Source organism: Parasteatoda tepidariorum, chromosome 6 (assembly GCF_982258835.1).
Source record: "Parasteatoda tepidariorum strain Cologne lab strain chromosome 6, Ptep-v5.0, whole genome shotgun sequence".
NCBI classification, from domain to species: domain Eukaryota; kingdom Metazoa; phylum Arthropoda; class Arachnida; order Araneae; family Theridiidae; genus Parasteatoda; species Parasteatoda tepidariorum.
Genome location: NC_141760.1, coordinates 54,077,309 through 54,105,155, shown reverse-complemented (window position 1 = coordinate 54,105,155; position 27,847 = coordinate 54,077,309). Strand labels below are relative to the sequence as shown.

The window sequence follows — 27,847 nt, the reverse complement described above, 5'->3', positions numbered from 1 at the left end:
TACCTAAAATGTTGTTCGTGATTTCTAATTTGGTAATTCTGTAACTCTGTAAAATTGTTGGCTAAATTAAATTTGTAACTTCTATCTTTGTGATAAATTTTTATTTACCATTAACTTTCAATGGGGGTAATTACCCGAATAATTACAAAATAAAACTTCTTAGCTTTTCTATTTATGTTATAAAAAACACATGTTCCAAATTTTAGTTTACCAACTTCATGAGAAGTGGGAGTATTATGAATCAAGGCTTTGTTTTTATGTGTACAGTCAAATATGCTAAATTTGGAAAGTCAAAATTAGTACTAATCTCTTTGCCATCTTCTATTTCATCCTTAAAAATTTGCTATTGTTTTCTAATTGTTTTTACTATACACTTATTTCACTCTTCCAAAATAAATTTCAATCTTTTAAAAAGTTGAAGTATTCTCAGTCTTTAAAAAATTCCAGCTATATATCTGTTTATTCAGTACATAGCCGTTATTCTTGCAACTGTAACAAGTTGTGAAAAATGCAAGATTGTTAGTTGTCATCATACTTTGAGCTGTTGAATACCAAATTATCTAGCTTTATTGTTCCTTTTTTAAAATTATTCTTATAGATCTTTTTATAAACACTTTTAATGTTGTAAAATATTTTTTTGGATAATATAGTACAAAAAAGTACTATGTATATATATTCTGTTAAGTTACTTTTGAATTCACTTGGTGGCAGATGTTATCTCGGGGTACCAATCATCTTTAAGACATTTTGCAAAATATGGAACTGAATCAGGGTTAGAACAATTTAATTCATTGGAACATGTTTTATGTAACTATTTCACAATTTCTCTTTTATTATATTAATTATGCATTTAAAGATTGATGAAAAATACCAGCTCTTGTGATTAAGTTTAAAGAAACTCATTTAAGTTCTATTTTAGGTTTATGTATAAACTTTAAAATAAAAAGTTTGTAAAGCTGTTAAATCAAGTTAAATATTGTATGGATGAGATGCAATAAACTGTTCTCAATGGAGTTATTTGGTTTCCTAATATTAAGCCCTATAATACTTTTCTAATACACTATTTTTCAAATGCACTTGTAGAATAATTAGGAAAGCAGCCAACTTAAACTTTTGAAAAAAATTATAATCAACCTACCGTTATTAACTTTTTTATGTTTCTTGTGAAAATGTCTGAATGTTATTCTGTATTAAATGTTGTGATTTATATTTAAATTTCAATGAGAATTTAATTTTTAGGAGGTTCAGAAATTATGCCTTGAATTAGAAGGGAAACTTATTGTTGCTGAAAGCAAAAATGAAGAAAAAATGACCAAAATACGAGAGTTAGATTCTGTGATTGAAGGAAACCTTGAAACCATAAAAGTGATGACCACCGAAAATAATAATTTAAAAGATCAGCTGTCACAAGCTCTAAAAGTAGGCATACATTTGAAATTTTTTGTTTAAGTTGAAATACTTTAAAAAAAAAAATATATTAATAATTGATTGTTTCATATTATGTTTAAAAACTTAGCTATAAAATTTTTTTTAGCATTTAGCCAAAAATAGTAGCTTATTTTGAATGAGCTTTGCAGAGTATGTGCCTCAGTGTCTTTATTTTGAGAATGATAAAACATTTTTATTTCTTAAAACATGAAATTTTGCCACTTATGAAAAATTATTAGTATTTTTTTACTGAATTCCACACACACACTTTGACTTCTTATCTTTAAATAAAGGAATATAAAGAATTTAATTTTTAAATCTAATCGAAATATTTCAGTTTTTTTTAATTGGTTTGAAAAATTATTTATGATTAAAGAGAGGAAAGAAAATATTTTTTCAACCATTCAAAATATGACTCGAATTCCTTATGATGACAAATCTGTTACTAATTTATATTTTTAATTACCGAATATAACATTTCCAAATGAAAGATAAAATCATATTTCTATGATTCTAAAGTATTTTGAAAATTGTTAAACTTAATTATGCTTAATTATTTTTCGATAAAAAAATATGGGATAGCTCTCCTTAACAGAATTTATGGATTGAATCTGCAGCAATATCTTCATAAATCTAAATTTGTCTGCGACTTTTGTAACAAGTTAAGAGATACATTAAAAGGAAGTCTGAGCAATTTTAACCCTATTTCTTTATTTGCTTTCAAAAAATAAAAAGATTACTTAGATGAAAAATTTTCAGCAACTGCTGTACTGATCTTCAGCGCCTGCTGCCGGGATGAAGAGTTTCTACTACCGGGTTGTAGCCTTTCTTTTATTTGTTGTGCAAAAGACACCAATGTTTAGCTTTGTGTGAGGAATCTCAAATTTGTTTGTAAATTTACAATATTTAATTTAATAGTATTGTAGTATTTTGACAACTAAAGTGATAATTGCTGCTATTTTATTTTACAAAAGGTAGATAATTATTGTGTTTAAATTATATTTATTTTAATATTCTAAAAATGGAGAACAATAAGTGAAAAGATATTTTATATCTTTATATGAATATTTACCCTTTTACTAAATTAAAAACTAGGAATTATCCTTGTTTTTATGGAGTGTAAAATCAGTCTCTCCATAGTTTCTGTTTTTATTTATATTGTATCCATATTTTTTTAATACAGTAGAGAACCGATTATCGGGAATGATCGGGACCATCGCGATTCCGGATAACTGATTTTTCCGGTTTTCTGAATCGCTACAAAATGCCGTTTTTTTAATGTTTATAAAACGAAACTAAAAAATAATTTTGAAATAGTTTTAGAAATAATAAAAAATGATAAATAATAATACACTTAAGGTTAAATAAGGAAAGAAATTATGAAATAAAAATTATTTACAGGCTTATATATGTTATTATTGTTATTATTAACATTAATAACATATATAAGCTATTTGTGCTTGTGTGATATTCGTCTACAAACGGTTTTTGATCCGTCCTCTAAATCAGTTCTTTCGTCAACTCGATACGCCGTACGCTCTAAATAACAAAATGGGCTCAAAATCTTGCAAGAAAAAACAAATTTTTCTTAATGGAAGAAAATTAATTTCCGGTTCCGAATTTCATTCCAGTTATCTGATTTTCCGGTTTTCTGATTTCCGGATAAGAGGTTCTGCACTGTATTTCAAAATTCCTCTTTTTTTTCATGTGTGTTTCCTATACAAACTTTATGTAAATGTAATTTATTTTTAATTCTTTTTAATTTTTTTCCATTATTTCTTTCACCAAATATTTATATTAACTTTTTCCAAAAAAAACTCTACCTAAGTATAATAAACTTAACATTGTTAGTTAATCTATTTGTTTTTATTATAATCATTGTTCATATACCACTATATCCTCATATGCCTTGCATTAATTATGTTCAATTTCTCCAGGATGAATCAAAGAAAACGCTTTTAGATTTAGAAATGGCTGATTATGAACGCAGTGTTTCTGAGTTAAATAGCAAGCTATCTGCCAAGGAAATAGAAATTGCTGATCTCAAACAAAACTTGAGTTCTGAAATTGAAAAATGTGAAAGCCTGCAGGAAGAAATAAGTGAGATTTTAGATGCTTAATATCTAATTAGAGGTGCTGCAAACTTGATATTATTTATATTTTATTTTAATCACATTAACGGCTGCACTGTCTACTATTTATTGCTCCTGGTCCTTGGAGTTTTGAAGTTCAATCACTCAAACTAAATTAGAAATGTATACAAAATAAGATGCGTTGTTCATATTTTCTTCTGTGTTCTCCAAATAAAATAAGGGAAAATAATTTGCCGAATAAGAGAAATATTTGGAAGTTCACAGTGACCTCCCATCCTGACACTTCTGTATCTAATGTTTAAGGTGATAACATAAGAGCACAAACTTAAAAAGGAATTACTGCATTTCCAGCAATTTTCCTAAATTTTAAACTAAATTAATTAGAATTTTCCTCATAATGAGAAACTTTTTTAAAACAGAATTCATACATAAATATATTGCAAATAAAATTTTAAAATGCCTGAAAGTGATTTTTTTGCGCGTTTTTCCTCCAAAAACATTAAATATGGAAGATGTTGCTCTGATTTCAAAAGTTTATTTTTTTCAGATAAATAGAGGCTCTGTAACTCTGCTCTTATAGTTTTTACCTTCGTTTATTATGAGATTTAGTTCTTGTATTTTTTATTATTTTTTTTACACCAAACTCTATTTATGACTCCATTTGGTTTGGTCGCTTAGAGCAAAGGTTGACAATCCATTGAGGGTTATGTCGTCTGATTTACATAGGCTGCCAGCCAGCCACAGTCTATTTCATACAAATAAATTTTAAGAAATTAATTCATGCTTTCATATCAAATTATACTCATAAGATATAAGAATTGAGTAAGGCATATTTATAACCAAAAACTTATTTGTTAAACTATTTCACTGAGGTAAGGATTAAAAGTGCGTGAAAGGGATTTTTTTGTGTGAGTTTTTCATCCAAAAACATAAAATTTGGAATGTGCTACTCCCATTTAGAGCGTTTACCTTTACCTTTTTCAGATAAATACAGGTTCTGCAACTCTGCCCTTATAGTTTTTACCTCCTTTTCAGTTCTTTTTCCCTCTTTTATTTTTACATCAAACTTTGTTTATGACTCCATTTGGTTTGATCACTTAGAGCAAAGGTTGGCATTCTTCCATCTGTGGAGGGTCATTTTGTTTAGATTAAATAAGCTGGCAGACGTAATCTTTATTTCATGCAAATGAATTTTGGTAAAAATGGTGAATATGATATTCATGCTTACGTATAAAATTATACTCATAAAGTGTCAAGAATTGAGTATGGCATATTTATTACAAAAAACTTCTTTGTGAAACAATTTTAGTGAAGGAAATACTATTTTTGCATCGCTAAACTTTATTTTCACTCAAAAATATTTTAGAATTCTAATTATGAGACTACTTTGAATATATAAGCAAGACTAACTTTAAATGATTATTTATAGAAAGTACAGAAACATTGAAGGAAACTCAAGAGAAGAGAGCTGCTAATCTTAAGGATGTTCTTGATAGAACTAAAGCTGAATTGTTTGTCGCAAAAGAATTGGAAACTGATTTATTAGCTAAGGTTTCTTCTCTGCAATTACAATTAGAAATAATAATGCAGCAAGAAGAAAATTATAAAGTAATGCTTTAAGTGTTTTTTTTTTTTTTTTTTTTAAATTTATATACCTGAGTACTTTTTGTGTATCTTAATTATTTATTTAAAAATGCTTTTTCTTCAGTTACAGTTATCTGAGTCATCTTCCGAAATTCAGCATTTAAAAGAAATGCTCAAAACATCATCAGAAAATAATCAACGAATTGTACGCTCCCTTGAATCCAAAATTGCTATTCACCAACAGGACAAAATTTCTTCTGACAGAGAAGTTGAAGCTATCAAACAAGAATTTGAAAATTATAAGGTCATTAATTACTCATTGTCAATTAATTATAAAATAAAAAAATGAATTTATATGACTGCTTTTGTTAAATCTACATGTCTTTCAAAAGTTTTCCTTTCTTCTGGAATAGTTAATTTTTTGGTGTCTTTTTTACCTCACTATTGTGACAGCTATAATTTATTTGATGAGATTAAGGAAATTTTTTTTAAAAAATTGCGAATTTATAAAAGAATTATAAATCTGACAAGGAATCTTTTAATTTAGTTTTAAACCAGATTATACTCCTTATAGATATTGATAAAAATTTCCCCTAAGGAATTTAACTATTTTTAAAATTTTCGTAGATAAGAAAAATAATATATAACTGTAAGAACTCTCGATACTGATTCGCTGAACAGACTAACTAGTTGTTAAGTGTGCTTATTTTCAGATGAATATAATGTGTTTCTCTTATTTACCTATTAAATTTCCATTATTCAACATCTTGTAGGTTCGAGTTCATAGCGTGTTAAGACAACAAAAATCGGGAACTCCATCAGTTTCACCCATTGACTCTGATCTGAAAGAAAAGCTTGAGACAATAGTAGACAAACTAAAAATACAAGTGAAGGATCTAAAGTAAGGATTAAAATTTCCATTCAGTGTATACATATTTTTTTCTTTTTTTTTTTTCCTCTTGCATAATACAGCAGCACATTTTGAGCTTTTTTTTGTATACTGCTTCATTAGAAAAAGAAAATAAGAAATAGTTATAAAAAGCCTGATAGTATGAAGTGTAAAATTTATATTTAGGTTAATTATATCCATCTTAAATAGAAAAATATTTCTTATTAATTTTTTAACATGGAAGTCCCTGTTTTTGTTGCTCATTCCTGTGAACTCCCTCTGTTTTCACAGCAAATTTTATCTGGCCATTAATTTTTATATGGATACTTACACTGCATTGGTGAGATCAATACTTCTGTGTTTTGTGCCCTTTGAGCAAAAATATTTATTTCTTATATCTGATGAACTTCTAAACTTTTTTTATAACTTTCATGCCTAGCAATTAGTCTTAAATAGTCATTGCTTATTTAATACACTTAAAAAAATCTTCTTTCAATACTATGGGAAAGAAATATGACCATGGGGCAATTCCACAAGTTACAAGTATCATATTTGCCGACTTTAAAAACACGTAACTCAGTTTAAAAGAGGAATCAAAAAATTTCAATAGTTTTTATTAAAATGACTCTTTGAGTCAGCATTTACACTTACTCTAATTTTTAGTAATTTATATTTGTATTAAAAAAATTTAAAAACTGGCTGTTGTAGATGTAACACAGTATGTCACATCTGTAACAGACAATTTTTAAACAAAAATTTTAAATTTCTAAAAATAATAAAAATTAAGTAAGGAATAAATGTTTCAAAAATATATTTATTAAAAATGTTGTGTGATATAGATCTAATCTACATAAACAGTAATATATAATTTTTGTTTATATAATTTGTCTTCTGAATCTTTTAATTATTTTAGTGAAAAATTAACTGCTGTGTCACTAGAGCATGAGACTCTACAAGAAGAATATGAAAATCTTTTACAGAGGTATAATAAAGCTATGGATGAAAAAGCAAAAAAGGACTCTGAATGGCATTCTAGGTATTTTATGAAGGATTTTAAATTTCATTCATAAAAGAAGGATCAGTAAATTTATGTTGCACTTATTTAAAAAGATTTGTTATCGCCAATTTATAAACTTTGGATTTTCATATTTTTAAAATTATTATCAAAAATATGTACATTTGGAATAATGTATTTGGTATATTGGTATTTTCCTTTTCAACTGAAAATTTTTTTATTTAATTGTTTATTGATAAACTATAGCGAATAATAACTGAAATCTTAATACAAATATATCTCAAAAATCTGAAGATTAAATTTCATTTTTTTTTGTGTGATGAGTCATGGGGTAAATGACAATTTGAGGTTTATTATTGTGTATTGAAATTAATTATAATACATTAAAATGTTGATAAAATTGTTAATTATTTTTGTATGACATTCACAAAAATTAAGTGTGTGGCCCATTTCTTTTGTTCTTATAAAGGGTTGGTCTTACTGTCAACAATGCATTTAAAAAGAAACTAATTAAATATTTGTCTTATAACAAATACAAGACTGGTGTTATTTTAACGAATCAAATACATTGAAGTATTAGTGTTGTAATATTGTGGAAGAGGTGACCATTCTTAAACTTTCTGTTTATTTCTCTTAATAAAAATTCATTTATTGCCTATATATTTATGCATATATTGTACTAACAAATTTTTAAATTAAAATACCAACCATTTTCATTCATTTTTAAGACATATCCAAGGTAAATGTTTCATTGTTAAAGATAAACAAATAATGCAAAGAAACTTATTATTGAAGACTTTAATATTTTGGTTTCATCAGTGAGGAACACATCTAGGAAACATTTATTTTTATTAATAAATTTTAGTACTTATCTCTCCAATGTTTTAAATCTGAAACCATCTCAAAAGACTCTTAGGTTAACCAATGATGTAAATACGTCTTTCTTATGGAATCAATTTTTTTCCTCTCACAGTTTAACACATGCAGAAATTTCAAATTTTCAATTGTTTTTAAATTGTAAAAATTTTAATACCTTATAAAAAATTTTGTGAGGGCCATATTGAAAGCCCTCCAATTTAGATACCCCCACTCCTGTTTTTCAAAGAAATGTCAAAGCTTTAGTACCAAACATCTACTAACAAAACTTCATTGTGGCCACTAAGATCACAATGATATGTGTCTTTTTTTTATCACAGGTGTGACATGATATAACTAAATACCAGGAACTGAAATCATGAAATATTTTATATCAGTTTTAACTCAAAATTTAATTGAATTAAGATATTTGAGTGTTAGTCTCCTCTTTCAAATGTAAACTTTTATGTAGAAAAATTTTTGCTGATGTATAACTCTTGTTTTCCACATAGTGGTACAAATGCTATATATAAAAAGAAATGTTTTTATATTAAAAAAAATATTTATTTATTAATTTCAAATGGTAGAGATGAATTGACATGTTAAAAAGCAAAAACATAGGAACAAAACAAGAAAGTAAAAGTGGAATGGTGTTCTGTCGAAGATCTCTCCACACTTTGGTTTTTACCCTTTCTGATAATTGGTGATGGAAATCCCCATTGTGTTTTGATCTAACAATCCTTTTTAAAGTTGAAAAGGGGACTGGGCTGCTAAGAGCCTGGAGAATTCTTGTGCCTCGCTTTGCCAAAACATTAGCCCTCTCATTTCCTGCAATATCACAGTGCCCGGGAATCCATTGTAGGGCTGCAGTTTTACCAAATTGGTGGAGTTTATGTATCGCATCCTGACATTTTAGAACGTCGCAAGTGGAAGGGCAATACATAGATTCAATCGAGCAAAGCACCGCCTTCGAGTCTGAAAGGATAACTACATTTGAAAAAGACTCAATAAAACAAAAAAGCTGTTCGAGAGCAATACAGATAGCATTGCTCTCGGGCAGCTTTTTTAAAAAAATATTCTGATGTTGTTTTTTCCTGAACTCTTTATCTTTCCTATTAATGTCAGCCTGCTTTTGAGTTTAAATTTTATATTATTTCACTAATATTCAAGATTCTCTATTTATTAGATTGGAACAATTGAATACTGAAAAGAATCAATTGCGAATAGCACAAGAAAATTTATCTTCTCAACATTTACTTCAAAATGAAATGTTAGTTTCAACTTATAAGGTAATATAATCATTTTATTTCTTTTAAGAATAAATTTGAAGAAAAAAATGTTTACATAACCTTATCTATGTTTTTAATTTTCTAATTATGTGAGGGGTAATAGTGACTCAGAGTAAAAAAGCCTGTAAATTTTATATGCGAAAAATATTTATATGTCATTTATGTTTCATATTTAGCGTAATTTTTTAAACTGAGATTTAAAATTAAATTACCAACCAATGAAGAATATCACACCTTGATAGTGACTAATTTAAGAGAAAACTTATTTCTTATGAGAATCGTAATATTGGATTTTGAAATCATGCAAATATGATTCGCGAGATTGGATTTCTGAAATGTAAAAATACAGTTCAATTTGTGATGTTGAATTTTTAAATCGCTTGAATACGAATTGCGATACATAGCTTTTGAATTGTTTATGAACTAAACTTGCAGGTTCTTTTTCAAATTTCCATAATGTAAAATAGATTTCACACTAAACTTTCCGTCGCAGAAAACAAATTTGGTTATTCCACATACTTATGCCACATCACAAACAAGAAACAAAAATATAAAGAAATAATAGTAAATTACATCATTCAAAAACCGCTCCGCTACCTCCAAAACATTCCGATCCTCCCCATCTCCTCTATTATTCAATTCTTATGTTTTTGTTGCTATCTCGTAGGGCCATATTGAGGTGTCAAACCTTACAGTATGTATACAAAAATAGGTGGTTGATATTACAAAGGGTAAATCTGAGTCACAATATTGGATTCTAAAACTGCATGAATGCAAATCGCGACATTGAATTTAAACTGTTAGGTGGTTCATACTGTTAGCATACAAACCTTACAGTATGAATACGAAAATTAGTGGTTGATATTACAAAGGGTAAATATGAGTCACAATATTGGATTCTAAAAATGCATGAATGCAAATCGCGACATTGAATTTAAACTCTTTTGAATATGAATCACGAAATTGGATTTTAGAAATGGATGCATTCGAATTGCGATATTGATTTTTTAAATATGCAAGTACAAATCGGAATATCATATTTTTAAATTCCATGAATATGAATCACGTTATAGATGCATTTATCCAAATCCCTTTGTCTATTTATCCAAAATGCTAACTGTCATCAGTATCATAATCTAATTTGAGTTATTTCTTTTGACTTAAGTAATCAATGCAAGGTTTAACAACAATAGGTAAACAATGCAATTGCTAACTTTGTTAAAGAATAAATTTTTTTTTCATGGCAACAGGTCAAGAAAAATTTTACTGAACATTTTTGTATTACTAGGTATACTAGGGGAGTTTGATAAAATTCTGCAATTTTCCCCATTTATAATAAATCTCTCCTAAAGGTTGTGAAAAAATGAAGTTGACTAGGGAGAAACATATCTTGAAGATTAGAAAGTATTTTCTTATAAGTATTTTCTGTAATTAAATGAACCTATAAATCTTTTTTTTATCAAAAACAAGTATGTTATGGTTATACTCAAAAAATCACCTATATTCCCAAAGCAGCTCATGCATATCATAAAAGGCTACTAAAATTAGTACCCAGTGTCTGGAAGTATAACCACGCACCCTGCCCCTGGGGATTATATCAGGAGACTGGTCCTCCAGGTTGGGGGCTGGGCATATGGTTTAACTTTGAACTGTACAAGATTTATAAAAACCCTGATTTTATTAAATACATAAAAATGAATTGGATGACCCACGTGATTCGAATGTGCGATGACAATACAATAAAGAAGATATTGCTTTTTAGACCAACTGGAACAAGAAAGCAGGTAAGGCAGAATTAAAGAATTAGAGATCAAAGATAAATCAGAAGTAAATACGGAGAAATCTTCAGAGGATGGCATTGGCCCACATTGAGCTGTCTGGCCAACTATGATGATGATGATAATTAAAATATTTCTATGAATAGTTTGATTTACATAGTGATTTAGCAGCTTTATTAATGATTTTTTTAAAATTATGATACTGGTTATAACACTAAGAATTTCCATTAGTGATGAGTGGAAACTCTTTTTTTAAAGTTCAAGAATGAGATCAGTAAGATTTTTTTTAACCCAAGCCAAAGATTTATTATGGTAGAAAAAAAAAAAAATTCACATATAGCCAAAACTTGTAAGGTTTGAGAGAAGAGAGGCTAAATAAAATACATTATTGAGATTACTTATTTACAAATTGATTTTTGTATATTTGTTTAGTTTGAAATTATACGAAAACTTCATAATAAGCTGAGCCCCGAGTCCTTTCGATTGTAAAGGCAGCTTTCAGATAATATACTGATAACTGTGTTGGACTGAGTCTGTATTATATCTAGTTCCCATGTTCCTTAAAAATTAAGTTTCAGGATTTAGTTTTCACTTCTAAATTTACAAATTCAATGAAAGCTACTGAGTTATTTAAGCAGTGATGTGTTTTCTTTAAAATGGAAGCTTACCTTTCCATATTATTCTTGTGTTTATTGTATATTCACCTCAAATTTCATAGCTGTAAATGTCACATTTAACATACATATTTAAAAACAAATACATTGATTTTCATACACTCTTGTTTTGTGCAGAAATTGTGGTAGATAATATGTGTTACTTGTTTGCTACTCTTGGAGATTCAAGACTAACACATATAGGCTAGCCAACCAGTTTGTGGTGGTCAACTTGTTTAATTTGTGATTGAAAAAATTAACATTTATTTTTATTTATTAAAGTTCCTTTCACATTAGGCACATTGAGTGTAAATTAATTTTATGTATTAATCAAGTTTTGATTATGCTTTGTCAAATTTTAAAATCATTTTTAAATAAAATTTGGTCGTATTGTTTCTGTTTTGTTATGAGATGTTTTCCTATAATTTTTTGCTTTTATCTCATAATTGTTGTAAAGTACAGTATTAAATACATATCTAGAATGTATATATTCAGTTTTAAATATTGATATTTCTTCTTTTCTTTTTAATCCAGAAACAAATCAAAATAATGAGTGAGGAACACAAGCATACTATAAATGAACTGCAAAAACAGCTTGAATCTTCTGATCTTGAAATCTCCAGACTACAGAGAGATCAACAAAAGAGCTATGGGACACCGGCATCTTCATGCAATGAAACTCCACTACCATTTGATATTCTCTCTCAAGAGAGACAAGAAGGAGAGGTTCATATAAAAACAATTTCCTTATTTCTTTTCTTAATTTATCTTATTTCTTAAAATTTCCTTAATTCTTTTATGTAATTGAAGTTGTTACTGCCAAGCTCCTGTAATGCTTAAATTTGTTTCTTTTTTTTTTAGATATAATTTTTTTAAATATTTATTTATAATTTTTGTTGTCTTATTGTAAATTACTCTTACTAAATAGTTATAAATGTATACTAACTTTTTACTATAAATATGATATTTAAATCTTTTTCTTCACATTTTTGTTTTAAACTCACTGATTTGAGATGAATAATATATTCTATTTATTTATTTATTTTTATAGGGTTCAGAGTGTACTGATGATGTGAGCACTCCTATTCATGTAATTAAACATTTTCTATGTTTCTTTATATAGCCATATTCATTTTTTATTATAATAACAGTTTTTTTATATTACAAAGTTGTCATATGTCCAGTCATAATTATGTAACCACATCCTATTTTTGAAACTAATGGGTGACAACCAATCACAGGTGGCAGCATTAGCAGTAGAGATTATAAAGTGTGTGAGGTGTTTATAAGAGGTTTTAAAGTTTTTTTCATCAAGTAATTTTTTTTTCTAACAATGATCATGGTGAAAAATGCCTTATTCACCAAATTTTGATGCCCACTAAAGTGTAGGTAAACTCTGAAGTCAGATTTGAGTATTCAATTATTGATTAACTTTAGCATTTTATACTGCATGCAAACTTTTCCTGTAAACAAATTGTGTTTTAAATACAGTAGTGTGCCGATTATCCGTAACCATCAAGACCAAGTTTTAACGTTTATAAATAAAAAAAATTTCTACAAAATTATGCATAGAAATTATTACCTGTTAAATTGTTTTCCAAATTAGAGTAGAGCACCGATTACCTGGACCAATTGCGGCCAAAACCCATCCGGGTAACAACAAATTTGTATAATTATACAACTTTTATGAAGGAAAAAGCTATGAGAATGCTGAGTAACTTTCTTTTAAATTTTTTTCAGGCTTTAGAAGGACAATTATAGTGATGCCTATTGTAAAATATTAAGAGATAGTGTGTTTTAAAGTCTTAACCTTTTTTTAAATTTATTTTCTACTCCAATTCTTGAATAAAGGAGAAACGTCTTTCCTTGCTAGAAACTACCTATTACCCACATTGAAACTGTGTGAGAAAAAAATGTTAGATTCTGTTAAAGATCCCCAAGTGTCAAAAGAAATCATTTTTCAACCTTTTCAGATATTTTGAAAATAGAGAAACGTTTTTGAGAAAATTGGTGAAAAACAAGTGATCCTTGAAGGTTCCATGAAATTGAACAATACTCTAACTCTTCTTTTGGATAATCAGCACTCTCTACTGTATAATTAAAATACATCTTACTTTTGTTGCAGAAAAAAGTTTTAAAATTTCATTTTTGTTTACTCGGAACATTTGCTCTTGCACCTTAGAGCTCAAAGGTCAAGAAAACTGAAATGGGCACAGTATGCCTTGGCCCTCTATGGGCTGTTCCGCCACTGAGTTTAGTTTTACTTTTGAACAAATAATTTCATAAATGGCAATGCATTTTTCTATTCATTATTTAACTTTATTTTTTAGGGACTAAATCATTTTCTGTTAATCAAGTTTTATAAGTTTGTTTTGTGTAAAATATATTATTGTTTGTGCATTTATCTATAGAAGTTTTCAAAAGTGCTGCCTAACCAATAAAATTTTTATGTATTATATGCATTTATAGGATAATCTCATGACTATAAATCTTAACCTTGAAAAAAGTTGCAAATATCTTTGATAGAATAAATGCTTTTTGCTATCCAAATTAATTTTGCAATTTGTATTCAAAATCCTTTTTTTAAATGAAAGTTTATTACATGTTAAATTTGCTTTATTAATCTTTACATATTTTTTTTAGCCATTATCTTTGAGTACTATTCCAACTTCTGGTTTCTTGCCCTTTGAAAAGTTATTGCAGACATCTCTTGAACCAGGAAGTAATAAAATGTTATATATATATTCTGATTCATGTCATAAAATGTTTCTATTGCACATTTTTCATAGATTTTGGCTTATTAAAATATATTAACAGCTTTTTAAATTTCGCTTTTATGCTTAAAAAAGTATGTTAAAAAAAAGTAACTGTTAAATGATACTTATTTAGAATTTAGCATCATACATAAATTTACTTTTTTAAATGTTCTATTCTATTTGATATTCTTCTTCTTATTGTTTATCGATAATCCTGTAATGATAAATATCGCTTTGATCATTTAATATTTTATTGCTTTTGGGAGTTATATCCTATGTTCTATCTTTATCTGTCAAAGCTATTACATATTATTGCTTCTTTGCATTTAGGAAATGAATGTTGTTTGTTTCAAATTTCATTTATTATATACACTCAAGGAGTTTGTTGTTATTTATTTATTTATTTTAAAAATTTTGCAGATTTGCTTTCCTGTATAAATATTAACCAGTTTTTGATTTTAGTTGTCCTTGTCCCTTTTTATTACTTTATAATTAATTCCTGAATTTCATTGCTTGAATTATTCGAACATTACTTTATAAGTAGATAAAATCTTTTATTCATCAACATGATTTTGAATGTTAAAAACTTTCTTTTCAATATTGTAGCCGAAAGTTTATTGAAATATTAGAAAGTCAAAAAACAACAACGTTCTTAAAGAAGAGAAAGAAAACTTTTTCCTTTCAAATTTTTATTGATATAATTTCAGAAATGGATAAATAGTTGGTTAATTATGTTAGTTAAGTAATTTTTCATTTATTTTGTGATAAACTTGTTCAAAAGGGAATATCTTTTGTAAAGTTGTGGCTTATGGAACAAAATACATATATGTGTGTATGTGATATGAAACTACTCTTAAATATATTTCCAAACAATAATTTAAGCCAATTTAATATTATATAAAATGTATGAATTTTATCCGAATGTATGTAATTGTAAAGTAAGTACCTGAATGTTTTACCAATAAAAATAACTCGTAACCGCACTATCTATGCAGTTTTTTTTATTGGACTCACTACCTTAATAAGACTTAATTTTGGGGGCCTAAAGACTTAATTTGCATATTATAATTGTACTACTTACCTTTCTTAGTATAATTAACTTTTGAAAATGATTGAAGCAAAACCAAAATATTCTTATATGTTAAAAATCAATATATTGGAAACTGAAACCCAAACTCTTATTATTGATCTTAATTTAAACCAAAAACCTTGTATGAATTTTTTTTCTTCTTGTTAAGATATGATTTAGTTCTTATTGTCAATATTTAGTTGTATTTCTTTCAACTTTTCTGAAATGAGAAAAACCTATGATATTTATGTGTTTTAAATGAAGAAAAAAATCTTCTTTTTTTTAATGTTTAATGGAAATTCATCCATTAATCTTTTTGTTTAAATGTTTCAGTTTGCTTTCTGAATTGTTTCTTTAATTATATATTGATTCAAGACAAATAAAAATTTAGTAAAAAAGTTATTTAAAGATTTACTAATTTATTAAAGATTTCAAACTAAATTTTTAACAGCCATGAAAAACACATTTGAAAAGTTCTTAAAAGGACCTTGAATTTTAATATAAGTTAGAGTGAGAACCCTATATTAGAACTGTTAATTTGTACTTTTCATTTTACTAAGTTTAGTGTATTTTTATTGTTCAATTAAATTTTTCGTTTATATTCAATTATAAACTTTCTTATTTTATAGCTCCCATTAACTTCATGCAATGTAATGATTGTGAAAAACTTATTTCTGATTTAAATGTTGCAAATAAGAAGATTGATCATCTTAGTGAAGTAAGCAGCCCAACTATGTTTTCTTTTTAGAAAATAAGAAAAGAAAATCTTGCTTGCATAATTTATTTACAGAATATTTTCATATTTCATAATATTAGTTAATTCATAACATTATTAATTATATTATTAATAAATTAATTCATAAAAATATAATTCATTATAATTTTATCATATTCTTGCCAATTTTTAAGTTTCGTTAATTATGGAGAATAAATATTTATTGAAAGAAGTGATACAAATCCTAACCTGATTGTTTTTCACACAAGATTCAAAACAGATGCATTTATTATTAATTCTTTAAAAATTCTCAGTTATCAATATTTAAGAGCTTATTAAAAATAAATTTTAAAATTAAGCTTTTTGCCTTATTTTTTTCGTAAAGTTAAGTTTGTGAACTGAATAAATTTGTAAATGTATTTTCTGTTCATTTTTTCAGTTGCCATTGATGAAAAAAAGGAAAATTAAAACACTATCCATATATTGGGTGTGACAAGCATTAGACGTCTAAATTAAATCTCTTGTAAAATTAACATGATATTCAGATGTACAAAATTCATTTCCTTTTTAGCATAATTTTAATTTTAAAAATTGGGTAATAAACCTTAAAATTGTAAAATATGAAAGTGGTCTAAAAATTGAATAGTTCTGTTATTTATAACTTTCTTATATTATATGTTTGAATCGTTAATTTAAAATGAACCAGAAAAAATAATGGTCTTCAAAATTAAAATATTATTATATAAATACTATAATTTAATACCTATCTGAGGTTGCTTTAAATTTTATAAAATTAATTTATTTTTACTTTACCTCACTTATTTTTGCATGTCAAAACCACTAGTAGTAAGTGATGATATTCTATCATATGATTTATTTCATTGAATATATCCATTTAATCCTTTCCTTAATTCGGTAGTTTTCATGGATTTGTGTTTTTTCCCCATACCATTTCCTGTTTCAATCCTCCCAAAGCTTTTGATTTCTCTAAAAAAATTTAATCCACAATTGCAACTTTGTTCATGTGTGGCTAGAATTTCTCACCTTCCTATAACACATTTATTTTTCTTCAAATTTAAATTATGAAATTATACCAAAAAAAATTGTATATTTGTGTCACTGTCATGCTGGAAGTTATAATATTTAAAGCAGTTATCAAATAACAATATATGTTACACATAATTAATTTTTGCCCAAACTTAAAAACTTTTAAGCACAATTATATATATGTATATATGAATAATTGTATAAAATTATATATATATATGAAGTTAGTTGTAAATTGTGGTGGAAAAAATTATTCTAAATTTAATTTATTAACTCAATAATTAAATCTCAACTCCTTTTATTAACTCTATAATGCTAAATTAGAAAATTTATTACCTCACCGAATATCCAAATAGTCCAAAAGTTTGCAAGTATGTATTTGACAATTAAAAGTTTGATTTCAATAAGTATTTATTATAATTTTTAAAAGAGTGCTTTTTACATGTTTTAATATTATAATGATTCTCATTTTATGATTCTGACTGATTTTATAATCATAGCATTTATCTAGTGGTTGTTATTATATATCATTTACATTTCTATTTAAGAAATGATAATTTGTATGTAAATATAAAATCTCTTGTTTTCCTTTTGTTTATTTATTACATTAATTTTTATATCAGTTATTAACATTTAATTTTATATTAATATTATTATTAATATTATTATTAACATTTAATTTTTATATCAGTTAGTGATAATATTTATACTTTCAGGTTCTGAATGAAAGTGAAAGTACGAATTTACGCATGAGTGAACAAGTACGTGTTCTGAAAGAAGAAGTCCGACGATTGGAAAGAAACAAAGAGAGGGAAGAACATGCTGAAAATTTAGAATATTTAAAAAACATTTTTATTAAAGTATGAAATATATTTCATATTTGACTTCATATACTCATACACTTCATATTTAAAGTTTTCTTTTTAAATGTTGATCATGTGGCTAATATTTGGAAATTTTTATTTTTTGATTTTTTCAGTTTTCCACTCTGCAGGCAAGTGCTGAGAAGGCAATGCTAATACCAGTTTTGACAACAATGTTAAAGTTAAGTCCATCCGAACAGCAACAACTGAAAAATATTGCTGGTGGTAAGTTCTTTTATTTTTTTTATTTCACTTTCTTCTTTGTAATGTTTTTAAATTGAATAAATATAAAGAGAAGAGTATAAAATTTTATTTTGATATTAATAAGATGCTTTCTAAGATTTTGTATATATATAACATAATAAATAAATACAAAAAAACACGTAGAAAATTAAGGAAAACAATAAGTTTCATTTATGGCGCATAAGCTGCAAATCCGGAAAATAAAAGATGTAATCTTTTCATCAGCCCACACGATTATATCCGCAAAAAAGAGTGCATTCTAATATTATATCAATATAGCCAAAGCAAAATATATCAGTACAATAGTGTGAGGAGCAGTCAAAAAATTTTTACAAAAATTATAACAAATTTGTTATTTATTGTGTTCTACTTTATTTGTTGTAATTTTTTTGTAAAATTGCTTGAGTGCTATATATTTTGCTTTGGCTATATTGATATAATATTAGAAAGCACTCTTTTTTGCCGATATAATCGTGTGGGCTGATGAAAAGATTATATGAACCTTCATTTTAGATATTACACACACACACACACATATATATATATATATATTTAACAAAAGCTCATTTATACACGATTCACACAGACTCAGTTTTTGAACCACACAGGTTTGCTTATACATTTCCAACTGCCTCTTCCTTTGCATCGAAATAGTTCTAACGGTTTAATTACGGAGGGAGCGACATCTATTAGTCTTTGTTGGTTTTCTCTTACAGAGGTTGTTTCGTTTGTCACACACACACATATATATATACTTAACCCTTTCAGACAGAGATTTTTTTTTGCAGCACAATGTTTTTTTTTTCCATTCATAACATTACGAATAAGTTTTTTTTTAAAAATCTGGACTCACTTTTTGCAGTTAAGCCGTGAGACATTGATGTCCCTTTAGCCTTTTTGAGTGACTAATTACAAATGGAACTTGACTACTGAGATATATATAGTTTCCCTATAGTAAGAACTTTCCTTGCCTCAAAGTCTTAGGTTGTCTGTTGCTAGGGAAACATGAATAGCGCATTTTAGAGAGGGGAGCTTCGATAATAGGTTATAAAGGAAGTTTACCAGATTGGCTGACTCCAGCTGCCAGTAGCAGACTTATTTAATCTGATTCAGGAACACTTTTAGGAGAGCGCATGGATATTTCTTTCTTTACTTGAAATTTTACTCTTTACCCAATTGGTTGCTATTTTTAAGTTGAAAGAAAAGAAAAAAATATTTAACATATTCTGACATTAATGGAAGGTAATGAAAGTTTGTTAGTTTTTCACTTCACGCTTGTTTCTGACTATTTACGCTATTTATCATGAATGTTCATTGATTTTCAGATAGATTAATTTCTAAATTTACAAATTTTTTTAAAGCAGTTGACTTTTTTTATTAGTTGAATTTTCTGGTAAAAGTGAAACGCTTAAACTTATCTACTTCAGTTTTAAATTGTTAATATAATGTTAATAAATAAAAGTTTTGCTCAAGATAGAAACAGTTCATGTTATCTATGCCGGAGAAAAAAAAAGTTAAAGGATGAAAAATCAAAGGAAAAAAAGCTTAATAAAAATATAAATTTTTTGAAAAACTTTTCTGAAATGGAAACTTTTATAAAAGAAGAGATTAAAAAAGAGGTTGAACGCTCTAAACAATGTTCCAGATGCGAATATTCATTTCTCTTCAATCTCTAAGCTCTAAGGGTAACACAATAGGCTGAAGTAAATTATTCCTTTTCTGACGCCAAAACCTGTCCTTAATAGTAACACCACACTCCTATTTGAAATAGTTATTCCTCGTAACCATAATCACTGTCACAGATCCAGAAAAATGGCTAGGGGAGTTCGTACTATAGACAAAGTATTCATCCCAAGTCGTAAACATAAAGTTGTTTTTGTTTTCTTATGATAAACTTTTAAAATCAGGCAAATTATGTTTAAAAACAATAATAATATCAAAACAATGTAAAGAATAATACTTATATCAAAACAATGTAAAGAATAATACTTATATCACTATTTCTTAGCTTTATTTCAGTTATTTTTTAACATAAAATGATGCATGAATCTTCACAAATATGTGATTTTGTCAAAGCTATGTCGTCAAGACAGTTTTGCAAATACAGCCAACCACCTAAGTAGAGGGATGGAAGTTCAAAAGATTGTAATACGCGAATTTAATGTTAAAATGGGTTCTATTTAGTCCAACAGTCTACTTAGGATATATATGTCCTTATGTTTCAAGAGGGTCAAACTGGTTTGCTTTTTTTTTTTTTTTTTTTTTTTTTTTTTGGAAAAACTAGATACGGCATATATTTTCAAGTAAAATAATTATTAACTTCTAGTTAATGAACTTCAAAACTGAGCTTTATCTTTTGTGCTGGCTTGACAATCACAAATAATTAAAATTTAATCATAACCTTCAACAACAAAAAAATTTTTTTTTAAAGATTTAATATAGTTTGCTTTATTTACAATTTATAATAACTGTAGAAACAAAATTTTTATTCTTTTGTTATGTATATATTTGATAAATTAAGTCTTGATACCTTCCTTAAAATAAACTGTTTAAAAATATTATCTTGTAAACTGATTGATAATAGGCTAGCAATGGCTTCCTAAATGAAAATGACAAAATCAAATTTTATTTGTACTGTTTTTTGTAATGAAATCGCCACTTATAAAATATTTAATGTAGGGTTTGCAATAGTTGTGTGCATGATAAGTTTTAATTTTAAAAATTAAAATTTTAAAAATTGTTCATCTTATATTCTAGATGCTGAAACTAACGATTCTTCTAACAGTGGTTGGGGGAGCTATCTTCATAGGTGGTCAGGAATTGCCTGAAACATTTTGTTCAGATATTAGGAGAATAGGGTTTAGTTTGCACTTTATAATAAAAAATATGACCATCGAAAGTCTGTACACATATTTTTAAGGATGCTTTTTTATATTTATAGAAGGTTCTTAATGAACAGGTCGTATAAGGTTTACTTTATTAAATGGTGAACGTCGGTGATATTTATTATTTGATGCACGTGTTATTTTTTATTTATATTTTTTAGATTCATTAGTTGTTATATGGCCAGTATTAATTAATATTTAAAAAGTGAAGAAATATTAAAATAGTTAAATTAATTTATTTATAATAATTTTTTGCCTAAAACTTTATAAATCTGTAAACAGTTAAATTGAACACCTTTAAAGAATGTATTTTGAAAATTAACCAAATATTAAAAAGTTGTGTTGGAAAGCCAAATTATTTCTCAAGATTCATTAAATTATGATGATCTAATAATTATGTTGTCTTTTTTGTATAATCATGTATTATATATTTGTATTATTTAAGAAATATTTACATGCATTAAAACAGATAATTTTGTATGTTTTTTTATCCACTTGTACGCATATTGCTCCTACCTACTTGTCACTCAAATGTAATTTACTAGCTGTCTACTTCTTCTTGTAACTGACTGATGTTTTTAGGTGCAAACTATTATTTTTAAAAACATTCCGTTTTCTACAGCTTGAGAGAAATGTATTTTTTTATTCCATTACTTTTTTTATTATTATAATTTAAAATCCTGAAGTATGAATATTTAAACAAATCGTTTTCAAACTTAAATTACATTCTTAAAAAACCAACTTTATGAAAACTTTCAAAATGAATGTTTTCAAAATTCTCTTATGACTTTAAACACCAATAACCTGTATAACAAGTTTTGTGATAGTGATACTTTACTATTTGCCTTGCCATATATAGAAAGCTAAAATATGTCAGAAAACGCTGTTATTCAATTATTTTATTACACTTTATGTATAACATTTATTTAGAATTTATATTAAGAGTTTATAAATGTAATCTTTAAGCTTTGTGAATGAAGTTTTTTTCAACAATACCTTCAGCAAAAGGATGAATAACGCTCATATTAAAATACCTATTATAATTTAAATTTCTAAAATTTAATTCAAATCACACTATCTGAATTAAATAGCTTAGTTTTGTATTGACATTTAACATTATGATACTAATTCTCCATAAAATTATGATAAAATCTCCATTACATCAAACCTTCTTTACAACTTGAGGGTAATATTAAACTTTATGCTTCAGTCTTTAGGGTTTCTAATTTTATTGCTTCTTTAGATCAAAATTGGTAATAAAATTTAGTATACATCAGAGAGGAAATGCAAATCAAGTAAAAAACCAGTGCCTACTATATTTAAATTTTCATATAATCATAAACATTTTATTCTGTATCATTTAATAAAATTCCAAATAGCCCTCCCCTTCCTTAAAGAAATTTGGTGCTATTTTTTAAAAACCTTTTCTGATTTCACTACTTTGAAATTAGCTTTCTGCAACTTTATGCTTTTGTGTTGACAAATTTATAACAATAGTCACTTCCCAGTTCTATTAGTGAAGAATAATTCTTTACATTTTTCAAGTCAAGCTATCAGAATCATGTTTTCCTTTTATTTTTCTTTCTCCCTTTTTCATTCTTTGTGTTTTATTTAATAGCTACTGTAAATTTCAATGCTTGCTTACTCTGAAACAATTTGTAATTTTTAAAATGCTGGCAACCAAATCCTAGGCGTAGGAATTGGTACATAAAACTCAAGAAATTATAGAAATAGTAGTTGGCTTAATTCAGCTTCTTGTAGGAATCCTACTTTGGAATATTTATATACCGAAAGAAAAAATAACTAATTGCACTTTAAAATAGAATAAAAAAATTCTTTTTTTCGAATAGTTTTTTTTAAAAAATGTATATCAAATGCTTTTATTGATAATAAATTAAAAATAGTGCAGTAGAGCACTGATTATCACGCTCAATCAAAAAGCTGAATAATCGGACAACTTCCCTTAAAATTTTTTCAACACGGCAAGTCTTCTATAAAATTTTCACTGTGTGTTAAGTTTGCCACCCACATTGAAACTAGGTGGAATGAATGAAAGATTCTTTTCAAGGTCACCAAGGAGCAGAAGAAACATTTTTCGATGTTCTTAATATATTTTGAAAATAAAAAAGCATCTTCAAAATTTTTTATAATTATTTATTTTTTTTTTGGGGGGGGGAGAAGTTAAGAGGAAAACATGTGGTCCTTTATCAGGATAACTGCACAATCTGGTAGATTGGTGCTCTATTATACTTGTAACTCAACTTGTTGGAAATTTAAATATATTTATATAATTCCTGTTCCAATAAACGTTTCTCGAACAGCGTATTTGTTATCTTTACGAACTGCTTCATATATCTCTTAACATTTTTAAGTTTCTGTTTTACACCACAATAGCAGTTAATTTTTTAAAAGTATATATTTTAAACTTTTTCACCATACATTTTACAAAACTTGTACAACATTAAAGGTAGCCCATTTGATTAACATGGACAAAATAAAAACCTAGAATTTAATTTAGTTCAGCACTCTGGAATTTTTTACATTAATTATTTTTCGGTCATTTTTAAGTAGAATTTTTCATACAAGTACTTAATTTATAATAAAACCTTAAAAATGTGATGTTATAAATTCTACTGATTTATCAATTTAGAAATTTAATGTAATCTTTTCTAAGTATTTGCTCGCAATAGTTAATATTTTGAATGTTAATTATAACTGTTATATTATTCTTATAGCTAAAATTTTATTAGCAATTAATTATTGTAATAAGGTATTTTGGCTCTTTGTGATTGCTGTTTATTGAAAATAATTAACAAGAGCTTTTAAAAAGCAGCTTTATTGATCTTTAAAAATGTAAAAAGTAAACAAGTATAAATCTGAAGTAACAAGTTATAAATCTGAATAAGATTTATAACTTGTTACTTCAAAGTTAAATATATCAAATCTTTAAAAAAATTTATGTTGCATCTACAAATATATTTATTTTTTTTTAAATTTCATTAATATATTTTTTTTCCTAAATTTTTTTTTATAGGAATATGTTTATCTATGGTAATAGGCTGGTGTATATAAACCACTTCTTAACTTTTCCTAACTTCGTGAAAACCAAAGCAAATGTGATGGTAATTCAAGAGAAAAATTGTTTAATAATTTGTTGAAATATATGGATTATTTTCTATGTATATATTTTATTAAACATTAAAAAAATAAAACTCTAAGCTAAATGTAACAGTTTTTACAAGTTTTAAATCCAATCATTAGAAATATATTTTATTATACACATAAGTCTTAAATAAAATATTATACATCATTTGGCTATTAAATAAAATGCATTATAAATTTATTTTATTTTTGTCTCTAACTCATGAATTATAGTTGCACTAAGAATATGTAGTTGGGCAAAATATTTTATTGCTTTTTTTTTCTTAATATAGCCTAAATAGCATTCAATATTCCTGTGTTACTAAAATTGTTAATTTTTAAAATGTTCATTCTATTAGCTGTAAAATTGTAAATAAAAAATTTATTTATTATAAAACTTGTCTGTCTATTAATTTTTGACTCCTTTATTTTGATAGCGTATTGCTACTTTTATTTTGAAATCGAAAAGATTCAATTTATTTTTCATATTTTTTTCCTTCGTTTCTGCTTTTTTTTTTTAAAAAAGAAGTGTTTATTGATTATTTTTACCCATTTTAAAATAATTCCCTTTACTTTGATCACTTTATTTGATCTTGTCATAATTTAATTTGTTTGCATTTTTAAATCTAAATTAATGCATTCATTAGTAGTTAGTCACTACTTCGGTTTTTCACGTAAATGATTTAGATTTAGAACACACTATGGATACATATGAATAATATGTTTTCTTGGGATCAGGCTTTGCTCTCTTTAAACCAACTTTCAATATCATTCTCATTCATTTACCATCTTTTGGCCTTAAATATCTCGCGATTTTTGGAAATTGTATTTTTTTTAAAGTAATTTTGATTTATTTAGATTTAGAACACACTATGGATACATATGAATAATATGTTTTCTTGGGATCAGGCTTTGCACTCTTCAAACCAACTTTCAATATCATTCTCATTCATTTGCCATCTTTTGGCCTTAAATATCTCGCAATTTTTATAAAATTGTATTTCTTTTAAAGTAATTTTGATTTATTTCATTTTATTGTTTTATTTTGATATAATGATTTTATGCCCTTTATTGCATCAATAAGGTTATAAGTTATAAAAATTTGACAGAAATAAGTATAGCATGTTAAGTTATATAAATTAGAAATATCTTATTAAACATATAGTATTAAAATTTTTTATAAATTCTAAAATACGCTGTTTTAATATAATATACCAACAAAAAAAAGGTATTGATTCATTTTGACTGTAAACACCAAATCAAGGTATCAAAATGGCACATCATATCTATCATCTGCATATTTTTATGGATTATTTTGGCGTTATTAAAAAAGATAAACATTCAAAAGTAATTTATAATTGTTATTATTTTTCTATATTAACTCAGTCATTTTAAACTTTAGTCTGAAAATTCAATAGACAATCAGCATTTAATAGATCAGACTGTAACGCAATTCGGTAGCTATTTTTCCTTTATTTTACATATAGCATATTATCTTATATAAGAATTTAATTTATTGAGAACAACCCTGAATTCCATTTGCTTGTTTTCAGGAAGATTTCCATATCGATTCCTGTTCAGTGTAACTACCATTTTCAAGGCTCCAAAATGTTTTTGCACTTTCTATAATTACAAATATATATATGTAATCATCTGCGAGAAAGTAGCAGGGGAAGATTTACATATCAGTGCCCATGCCAAAATAATCAAATTTCAGTGACGACCAGGCAGTGACCGATATGAAATTTATACCGATATGAATATACTTGTAGCCACTCCTGGGTAAACCTTTACAAGATTATTATTTAACTTTTGCAAGTTAAAAAAACTCCTTGGCTCTTTGATAGTGGTTGGTGCAAATAGATACTGATACAGAAATAACCTCTGTGTCTACAAGTTGGTAGAGATGAACATGAAACATTTTTGGCACTGACGAAAATTGATAAATAAGGAAATCCTTCTGGGTTGAACCTGTCTGTGATTTTTTTAATTATTTTTAGTTTCTTACCTGCCATTACATGATTGTTGCCAAAATGTGATTTTGGGGAGGGGGGGGGGCACAGCTATCAATACATAAATTTTCACTCGTTATTTTGAATTTACTTGATCATTTAACATTTTAGGTGACATCAAGTTACATATTTTTTAAATTTAGAGAAATTCATGGGGAAGATTTCTGTATTGGCAATCAAAATTTGCTACAGGTGGAGGAAAGTAGGAGTCTTTACATATATATGGCAAAGAAATTAAAAAAATTTTAAATAAGGAAACTATGTAGAATTAAAAACTGCATTGAACGTAGTTCTCAAAGAAAACGTCATAGAAATTTTAGAAAATATAACAGTTAAAGGCGAAAAATATGATAGAAGTGATAAATTTTGTCCTATATTTTCATACTGAGCAGAGTAGGAGATTTAAGGTAAAGGCATGGTACCCAGATTGCTTAATAGAGTGTTTTGATCGAGAATCATTAACTGCCCTAAAGTAATTGCAAGGCTTTGGTGACTTCCTGGCAAAATAACGAAAAAGAAAAGCGAAATTTTCGAGTTTTATTTATTTTTTTTTTTTCTAAAGTTTGAAATAAAAACAGAAAATTAAATCGGTTGTTGTAGTTGTTTTATATTGCACTAGAGTTTGCATAATGGGTTAATAGCGACAGACTGGGAATCTGTGGATGAACAAAGGGAATTGCACCCCCTCTCGGTAGCCTGACGAAATACGCACTAAGTCGAGCACTTCACGATAGAACAGTTAAACGAAGACAAATGCAGCACACACTCGGTCCCTTCGCAGGCTGATCGAAGTGGTCACTCTCCCACAGCCAGCAGTGCCGGATTAAGCGTACGCAGGGCCCTTAACGTTTTTCTCGTATATTTATTCAACTATAAAAGTATTTATATATCTTTTCATTTAAGAAAGCATATTTAAAATAAATTAAATTTTACTTTATTTTGTTAAATTAGAACTAAAAAGCAATCGTAACATTTATATTTGAAATTGATTGTTTTGTTGTTTTTCTTAATTTTTTAAAATTATTTTCAAAAAATCCATTTTAAGGGGGCCCCTAATCATTGGGGTCCCCAGCGCCGGATTACCGATTAGGCCTAGTCTGGCCTAATGGGTAATCCGGCACTGACAGCCAGTGATGCTCGAGCGTTTAGCAAGCGTGCAAAAGCGCTTAACCTATTTCTGGTCCCGCAGTGGAATGATCGTTAAGACACAATTCCCAGCCGATCACCGAAGTCCAGCATCACTGGCTGTAGTCAGTGTGCGGGTGCGTGACCACTTGGATCAGTCAGCGTAAGAACCGAGGGTGTGCGGTATTGTTCCTCGTTAACTGTGCAAATCGTTGGTCCACCGAAGCGGGGGTGCTTCTCCTTTGCAGAGGATCGAAATTGTGATGGCATGTCTTGCATCCTCAAGGATGTTTCCCACACCGTCGCCAATAGCCCATTGTGCAGCTCTAATGCGACGCAAATGACCAATAAAGACAACTACAGCCTATTTCTGCTTCACTAAAAGATTTGGAGAGGCAATCAGATTT

The 27,847-nt window shown here is 27.1% G+C and overlaps 1 protein-coding gene across 2 annotated transcripts in view; it reads left to right on the top strand.

The window, feature by feature from the left end:
* The window catches only part of LOC107438609 (uncharacterized), a 49,581-nt gene extending 27,943 nt beyond the window's left edge, over window positions 1-21,638 (top strand). For both annotated transcript variants that reach the window (XM_043040530.3, XM_071178658.2), the window contains exons 9-22: window positions 1,240-1,419; window positions 3,366-3,528; window positions 4,951-5,129; window positions 5,230-5,409; window positions 5,879-6,006; window positions 6,908-7,030; window positions 9,051-9,153; window positions 12,119-12,310; window positions 12,636-12,674; window positions 14,228-14,306; window positions 16,039-16,127; window positions 17,888-18,031; window positions 18,151-18,259; window positions 21,035-21,638. In XM_043040530.3, coding sequence (XP_042896464.2) covers window positions 1,240-1,419; window positions 3,366-3,528; window positions 4,951-5,129; window positions 5,230-5,409; window positions 5,879-6,006; window positions 6,908-7,030; window positions 9,051-9,153; window positions 12,119-12,310; window positions 12,636-12,674; window positions 14,228-14,306; window positions 16,039-16,127; window positions 17,888-18,031; window positions 18,151-18,259; window positions 21,035-21,105 — 1,779 coding nt within the window. In that variant the 3' untranslated portion in view covers window positions 21,106-21,638. The remainder of the gene's footprint in view (window positions 1-1,239; window positions 1,420-3,365; window positions 3,529-4,950; window positions 5,130-5,229; window positions 5,410-5,878; window positions 6,007-6,907; window positions 7,031-9,050; window positions 9,154-12,118; window positions 12,311-12,635; window positions 12,675-14,227; window positions 14,307-16,038; window positions 16,128-17,887; window positions 18,032-18,150; window positions 18,260-21,034) is intronic.
* The last annotated feature ends 6,209 nt before the right edge of the window (window positions 21,639-27,847 follow it).